This window comes from Triticum dicoccoides, chromosome 7B (genome assembly GCF_002162155.2).
Source record: "Triticum dicoccoides isolate Atlit2015 ecotype Zavitan chromosome 7B, WEW_v2.0, whole genome shotgun sequence".
NCBI lineage: Eukaryota > Viridiplantae > Streptophyta > Magnoliopsida > Poales > Poaceae > Triticum > Triticum dicoccoides.
This window is the reverse complement of record NC_041393.1, coordinates 729,434,256-729,442,853: the sequence shown is the minus strand read 5'-3', so window position 1 is coordinate 729,442,853 and position 8,598 is coordinate 729,434,256. Positions and strand designations below refer to the sequence as shown.

At 42.9% G+C, this 8,598-nt stretch overlaps 1 protein-coding gene across 1 annotated transcript; it reads right to left on the bottom strand.

Annotated features, from left to right (window-relative positions):
- Positions 1-1,648: 1,648 nt before the first annotated feature.
- LOC119338288 (polyadenylate-binding protein-interacting protein 11-like) lies at positions 1,649-5,467 on the bottom strand. Its single transcript, XM_037610580.1, has 8 exons — positions 5,093-5,467; positions 4,518-4,628; positions 4,386-4,430; positions 3,146-3,218; positions 2,948-3,060; positions 2,777-2,836; positions 1,858-1,905; positions 1,649-1,750 (listed from the first exon to the last, which is right to left on the bottom strand). The coding sequence occupies exons 1-8, from the start codon at positions 5,465-5,467 to the stop codon at positions 1,667-1,669; spliced, it is 909 nt and encodes a 302-aa protein (XP_037466477.1). The 3' UTR covers positions 1,649-1,666.
- Between the last annotated feature and the right edge of the window lie 3,131 nt (positions 5,468-8,598).

The window sequence follows — 8,598 nt, the reverse complement described above, 5'->3', positions numbered from 1 at the left end:
ATCAACTTGCCTCTTCTAGGATGGCCATTGGCTACACGTCAACTCCATCGTCGAGATTGCCCTCTGCTTCATGCCATGGTCCCGAGCGGGCGGCACATGCACCGCACCGTCCGCGATGGCCTCCACAACCATTCTTGGATCGGCACACATCCACGGAACCCTTGGCCCCGAGGCCTTGGTCCAGTACGTCCTGCTTTGGGTTCAGCTTCGGGATCTCTCTCTCAGCGATGGACCGCGTCAGGCTCATACTCTGCTAGATCTTGCTATCATGTGCTATTCTCCGGTTCGACCATTGAGCCGGCCTGGCGGCTTACCTGGAAGACTTGGGCACCTCTAAGAGTCAAGATCTTCATATGGATGGCTTACCAGGGCCGATGTTGGACCGCCGATAGGCTGGCACGCTGGGGCCATCCTCACGTGCCTCTCTGCTTGATGTGCGACCAGGAGCCGGAGACCATGCAACATCTGCTCGCCGGCAGCCCTTTATCGCGACAAGTTTGGCATGAGATCCTCTCATGGTGCCATGCCACAACCAGCGTTCACACCTCAGACTGCAAGTTCCGCATGTGGTTTGACGCATCCATCCATGACTCTACGGCCGCCACTTGTCATGGGCTTGCCACCGTCGTCATCCTCACTGCCTGGAGAATTTGGAAGCACCGCAACGACCGCGTATTCAACGGCGGCACCCCCTCTGTCACCATACTCACCGATTACATCAAGGAAGACGCCCGCGATTGGGTGCACGACGGGGCCAAGGGGCTTGGCCAACTGATCAGCGAGATGTAGGTTCTTAGTTTCTGGGTCATGCATACCCTCGCATTGCACTCGTGTAATTCTCACTCACATCCTCGCCCGCGCATGTGCTTCAAGATTACCCCTGTAACAGTCACATTCTACTCCTTCTACCAATACAATGATATGCAAGTCTTTTGTGTATTCGCGACTTGTATGAGATGGCTGCTGCTTGCCAGAAGATTCAGCACTTTTGCTAAAGCAAAAATGTCCTTGAGTTTCAATTCATAAAGCAAACAGTTTGCTTGATGCTTTGCAGGATGGTTTCAGAATTCAGATTGAATGGAATTATTTGCATTCTTAGTGTTATTTTAAAGCAGCTTTCCAGATTGTTATCATGACAACACTTTGAAGTACTGTTGTTAGTATGCACCGGAGGCCAAAATGTTTAGCCACTCTACAAATTATCTGATGTTTCCTGTAAGAACAGATATCATGCTTCTAATAATGGAAAACGGAAGATAGGTGTGAAGGAATTATCACAGGAATGGTCAGATGTTTGTCAACTAATATCCAATGTTCTTTGTAAGAACAGATATTGGAAGCCGTTGCAAAGGAATGATCAAATGTAATACAAAGGAAAGGAGAAAATAATGTATGGAGCAATGCAAATGTCAAAGGATGGTAAAATTAAGTTTGACTGTGAAAATAACACTTCTATAGAATAAAACAGTGCAGCAGATGGATAATTGCAAACACAGAAGGTTTCCTTAGTTCTATCTTTGCAGTTTTTATTATACAAAAAAACACAGTTATTGGATTAGAAGGAAAATCTTCTATTTATCTATGCTAACCACTCCTAGGAAATTAGCAGCATTTAGAAGGTCAAACAATACATTCTTGATAACTTATGGTGAATTTCAGTACAGTATCAAGCTTTGCTTACCTGAACAAACTCAACAAAGGCAATGCACGTGGCATGCACGTAATCACCAAGCAGCCTCAGTCGAGCAACCTAATTGGAAAGGAAAGGTACCAATGTCTTGAGGAAATGACTCATCTTAGTCATATAAAAACATGTGTTGATGTATGGTTGAGGAAGATAAAAGCATTTGAACATACCTCCCCACAAATTCCCTCAAAGAAATTCTTCACAACATCCTCTGGAACCTACATGTTCATGAAAGGATAACTAAGAAAGCAGAAAGATGCAATACAATCACCATATCAAACTCCGTGAGAAATCACCAAAGAACAACACAAAGATGTCTGTATTTATCGTTTGAAATTGCCCTTTGGCTTCCTTATTTTAACTTTATTCTAGATCATAATTGACATGGATACTGCTAAAAATAAGAAATGAAGTGATACATCTCTAAATATTAACTTGGGACTATTGGCACATTACACTTACAAAAAGATACCTACTCCCTCCGTCCGGAAATACTTGTCGTAAAAATGACTAAAAATGGATGTATCTAACACTAAAATACGTCTAGATACGTTCATTTCTCCGACAAGTATTTCCGGACGGAGGGAGTACATTATTATAAAAGGGGATATCAAAACAAAAGAAATCTGGTAGACACATAAACTAAGATATCCATTCCGATTCGACCCCCTATTTTAGGACATATGACGGAAATTTGTATGCAACTCTGAAAGAACAATCTGCTTTAGTAACAAGTCTCACTTTGCCTAGTTTTCAACTCGTATGATGTAATGTATCATGTGGAATTGAAGGAATTGCTTTAAAATTAGCAATCGCTAGCGGGAACCCACAACCCATCATAATGGGTCGCCTTTGTGTACATTCGTTCAAGGAAAGGGGTTTCAGTTCCAGCTAATTCCAGGTGCCTAATAATACCGTACCAGTTACTAAGTTACAATCACAAAACACCAACATAACAAGCTAGTCCTAACTGTTCACAAAAAAAAGGAAAGAATACAACTCGCTTTTTGCAGGCTTTCGTGATAGATATGATTATAATTTACTTGGTCAGTTATAAGCGTAACAGAAATGAAAGACAGGGCAGCATACATTTTTGTCAATATTAGTACAGTACACAGTCCTGGATACCATTTCTTTCTCATCCTCTGTCTGCACAAAAAGGAGAGCTGATTCAGGCTAATATTATTATAAAGCTCGGAAATCACCTAATAGTAGGATCTAAATTTGGATAAAACTATGTGACTAAATATGTTCACTTACTCGAGGAAGAAATTTGGGGTTCACAGGCAAAATTGCAGTCTTAGATGGCAGAACTCTGACAGGATAAAAACCAAGAATGGTTCCACCAAGCGTTAGAGCTGCTCTTGCACCGACTGTAGAAAAAGAAGAAATTCATCCAGGATTGCTTCTTACAACATAAGAGTTATGAAATAGCAATTTATATGTTGAAGATACTACCATCATCGGCGAACTCGATAAAAGCAAAACGCATCACTGAGTTTGGATCACCACAGATACGGCAATCTACCACCTACAAGTGCAAAAGATTGTTAATTATAAGACTACTAAGTCTCAACAATGACGTAAAAAAGCAAGTATCCGATATTGCCTATATATAGCAACTACTTAAAGCAGGGGCAGATCCAGGAATTTCAGGATGGGGTGTATTTATGCCACAGCTATTTACGCCACATCGCTTTAAACTCGGTGTATAGGGATATAACGCCTGTTTATAGGGATATAACGCCTGTTTCGTCGAAGATACTAATTGCCATAAATTGATGATTATGACAATTAGGAGAGGACGTTCCAGATTGACTGAAACCAAATATCTGATACATCAGTAACACTTAAGCCGGTTATCTCTTTACGGGAGCTTAAAAAAAACAGAAGATGCAGGAGATCCTGGTAACAGCGGACACAGACTCAGATAATTTAAGTACCAAAAGCTGGTGCAAGCACCTGACCGAAGGGATGCGCAAAAAAAATTTGTGCAACATAAGATGATCTCTCTGTTAATACTCCAAAGGCTGCTGGCACTAAATATTAGAAACTTGGTAGGGGTTGGGTTATTTAAATGAGGATTGTTTGGTTTTGATCAATTTAGTTGGATTTCTGAGATGAATGAACAAATGGTGCCCCTCCTTTAATGGCAGCAGGTACAAGTGTGGCAGAAATATGCTGGTTTGTAACTGATAACTTATAACTAACTAACAGGGATAACCAAACTATACTAATAGATAAGAGTAGGAACAACGGTTAGGCCATATCCTATTGGGTTGGGACAAGTTATCTCTTATGCCAAGGATCAGATAGGATTGGCGGAATAACTAAATAATTAATTAGAAAATAACGGAATTATACATATGTTAAACGAGTCAAAACTCCGGAGTGGCACCCAGGTGAATTACCATCACATTTATTTGATGTAATATTTGTACAACTGTAGTCATAGTACAAACACATACTTGCTGTGTGCCACAAAGTACAAACAAAAAAGCTTTCCAACATGTTGGATTCAAGATATCAGACATATATACTTGTCAAGATGATGCATTCGACTTACAGAAGTTCTGCCATGCAATATTTTAAGCCACTAAAAACAGATAGTTTATTTTATTTCAAGGATATTTGGGCAAACAAGCATCATATGCCATCACAACAAATATTTTCAATAGTAAGGAGTCTAAGAGCATACTTGACCACAGTTTGAGAAAACCTCAGCAAGCTTCTGTTCAGTGACCTGCAAATCGATGGGGTCAGTCAATTAAGAACAAAAACTGGAAAGAAGAAACTAATGCAACAGCACAATTCTCTTTGATATTCTCACATGTTGATCAATGTCTGAGACATAGACGGTTCGCCGTACACTATCCTCCCTATCAGTTCGCCTTGGCCGGACTCCCATCCGACGTCTCCCCTGGTTGAAGCCACTCCTTCTCTGTAACCACAAGACCAATGTAGCTGATCAATATAACCGAGAAACAAGCGCTGCCCCCTAAACCCCAAATATATGTGGTGAAATATAGAATTAGCATTGACAAACAAATTCATGTGAAAAAACTAACAACAACTGAAAACCAAACGGATATGAAGTCAACCACACTAATCCAGTAAAACGGATAAGAGATGAGAAGAAATCGATCGATCTATGAGAAGAATCAGTTCACCAAAGTAACATCCGAAATTGGTGGTGCTAATATCAAAACCCAACTACACCTAAAACCCTAGAAAACAGATCAACCTCCGAGCCGATCGCGTGAGAGAGAGATCAAGAAACCCAAGTCCATCAGCATCACCATAAACCTCAAATCTGATCGACTGATCTAGTCACAAGGCGTGGCCACTCCAATCTGAGCGCCACGGGAAACAAATCAAAAAATCGGCAATTCGGCGAGCGCTTACCCGTCGATTGGGCTGGCCATTGGCGGATCCGTCGCTGCTGGAGTCTCTGCCCGCGCCGCCGACCACCTGCAGCACGTGCATCTGCTGATGCTGGAACGGGTGGTGGGGCGCGTAGTAGTCGATCGCGGGCGAGACGAAGACGGGCGCGTCTGCCGAGAGGCGGCGGGCGCCGCCGCCCCCCTGCTGGCGGCGGGAGAGCGGCACGAACTCCTCCGCGGAGGGGTTCAGCTTCTTGAACAGCTCCTCCAGCTTCCTCACGTCGCTCTTGTACTCCCTGACGACCTCGTCCTCCCTGGCCGCCGCCGCCGCTGCATCGGCCCTCTCCGGCGGCACGGCGTCGGCGCGGATCGGGCCCTCGGCCGCCGCGACAACCATTTCCGCCCGGCCACGAGTCTCACCGCCGATCGCGCCCCGTGAACTGGCGAGGAAATCGAATCGTGGAGGACGGAGTCCGGCGTGGGGAGGGTTTTTATTATTCGGGAGAGTTTTTTTGCAGTTTGACCGAACGACTCTCCTCTCCAGCCGTTCGATCGTGATCCGGAGCTGATCGCAGCGCCCCTCCTCCAAGTTTTATCAGCGCTGACCGGATCCCCGCATAGCTTTCCTCACCGTGACTCTCGCACCGCAGGTCGTGATCCCGACGGCCGCTTCCACCGGCCCTGCACTGCCGACTGCCTTGAGCAAAAGTGGTATGAAACATTTGCCTCAGCGAAATTAGCTCACTGTTTTCTCACAACGTGCATGGACGCGTGGTTCGTCCCCTGCGACACTTCTACGACAGCTGCAAGATCTTCGTCGAGGGCGGGGAGGACGACGACGGCGATGCCCGGACTGCAACGAGAACGGCGTCATCGGATGCCCTGTCTGCTGCTGCTCATGCTCTGTTTTTTTGTTACAGTCTATCATAGGCTAAAGTTCTCCTACTGTTTTTGATTGCTTCTACTTTGTACAGTGTGAAGAGAATTTACAGAAGAATTCTATCCGGCAAGAGGTTTTGCTTAGGCTCCTAATAATTTCCTCCCTGCTTAGTAAGTTCTGTCGTAGATCAAATTTTGTTGGTCAAAGTGAATAGAGTCATATGAATTTAGTACTCAGCCTGTGTTCATACTGTAGAACTACCGGAACAGACTGAATACAGTCATATAAATTTAGGTTCAAAATTTCACCTGAAGCTGCCTTAAACGTGAAATGTCTGCTTCAACATTCGACGTGCGCAGAACGTTCAGAAAACTTAGTACTCAGCCTGTGTGAAGAGCATTTACAGAAGAATTTTATCCAGCAAGAGGGTTTGCTTGGGCTCCTTTTTTTCTCTCTCTCCCTAATAAGTTCTGTTGTAGATCGTGTGGTCAATTTTTGTTGGTGGAGAGTGAATATAGCCATCTAAACTTTAACCAGCAAGAGGTTTTGCCCCTATTTTTTCTCTCTCGCTCTCTCTCTCCCTAATAAGTTCTGTTGTAGATCCATGAGGTCAAATTTTGTTGGTGGAGAGTGAATATAGCCATCTAAATTTAGTACTCACTACTCAGCCATGCATTTCTCCTTGAGGTGCCATGCATATTAACCCATGCCAAAAGTTTGAACATATGTTGCCCATATTAACCATGTCCATATCCTGTTGTATTTTTTGAAAAAAACTACCTTCGGGAACTTCTATGTAAATAAGACGATAATATTTGCACCGCATACCTGATAACTTAGGTGCAAACACCGTGGTATTTTTGGACCCGAGATAAAAGTTGTTGAAAACATACGCACGGTAAATTCTTTGTAAGTAGTATGGTAATATATGCACCACATACCTGATAACATAGGTATAAACACCGTGGTAACTTTGATCGTGGGAAAGAAATTGTTGAAAAGATACCTTGGTAAATTCTGTGTAAATAGCATGATAATATACGCACCATAGACGTGATAATTTAGGTACAAATACCATGGTAACTTTGATCGTGAGGAAGAAAATTGTTGAAACCATACACATGGTAAATTAAGTGTAAATATCATGATAATGTATGCACCGTTGACCTGATAACTTAGGTGAAAACACCATGGTAAGTTGAGCTTGAGCAAAAAAATATTGAAATATATGCTTGTAACTTTTGCGAAAATAGTACCGAAATATACGAACCGTATACCCAATAACTTACATACAAACATAGCCCAGTAACTTACGTGAAAATAAAACAGTAATTTACGAACCGTATAACCGATAACTTACGTACAAACACCACGATAACTTTGACCACGGGGAAATAGTTGTTGAAATACATACCCGAAAATTTATATGAAAATAGCATAGTAATGCATGAATCACATATCAGATAACTTATGTAGAAAAAACAGCACGGTAACTTTGACCGGGGAAGGAAAAGTTGTTGAAACACATAACCCTAATAACTTATATAAAAATAGCACGGTAATACATAAACCGCATACCTGATAACATAAGTACAAACAACGGTAGCTTTCACCAAGGAGATGAAAAAAGTTGTTGAAAACATACCACGATAAATTATGTGAAAGTAACACGATAATATACGAACCAACCACATACCTGATAACTTACATAAAAAACACCATGGTAACTTTGACCAAGGAGAAAAAAATTGGTGAAAATATACCCCATGCACGGTAATTTATGTGAAAATAGCACGATAATATACAAACCACATACCTGATAATTTACGTACAAACACCATATTTTTTTTTCGAAAAGGAGGTTAAACCCCCAGCCTCTGCATCAATTGATACATACAGTCATCTTTATTAATTATTCAACAAAGGTCTGAAAGAACATACATCAAGAAACCTGAAGCCACCATTCATACCGACAATCTCAATAATGTGGAGTGCTCTCACTCCGCATATCTAAAATCGGTGTCGTCGCCGATCCATCCACATAACGTATCGAAACCTACAACCGATGTAGCAAATCTAAAGCATACACCACATGCACACGTTTTAGAAGCCGCCATCATCAATGAATCACCGACCCATCTTCAGAAAAGAGATCCCCGTCATCCATGCCAATTCGGCCATTAGTCGACGCCACCATGGCGTACAACGGCACCACCTCCCTGCACACAAACTTCTGAGCACGTTACGTCACCGTCGATACACTGGAGCACCATGCCGCCAAGTACCACTAACCTACGTGGCTTGAAGTCTCTGGAAGATCATTCCTGCGTAGCTCATGCTGAACAGGCATGACACAACATAGCTGTTGGGGAACGTAGCATGCAATTTCAAAAAAATTCCTACGATCACGCAAGATCTATCTAGGAGATGCATAGCAACTAGAGGGGAGAGTGTGTCCATGTACCCTCGTAGACCAAAAGCGAAAGCGTTAGTTTAACGCGGTTGATGTAGTCGAACGTCTTTGCGGTTCAACCGATCAAGTACCGAACGTACGACACCTCTGAGTTCATCACACGTTCAGCTCGATGACGTCCCTCGAACTCTTGATCCAGCAAAGTGTCGAGGGAGAGTTTCGTCAGCACGTCGGC

Coding starts and splice junctions, on each gene's coding strand:
- LOC119338288 (XM_037610580.1), bottom strand. CDS start 5,467: ATGGTTGTCGCGGCGGCCGAGGGCCCGATCCGCGCCGACGCCGTGCCG. Junction 4,629..5,092: donor ATGGCCAGCCCAATCGACGG/GTAAGCGCTCGC, acceptor TTGTGGTTACAG/AGAAGGAGTGGCTTCAACCA. Junction 2,837..2,947: donor ACCCCAAATTTCTTCCTCGA/GTAAGTGAACAT, acceptor CTTTTTGTGCAG/ACAGAGGATGAGAAAGAAAT.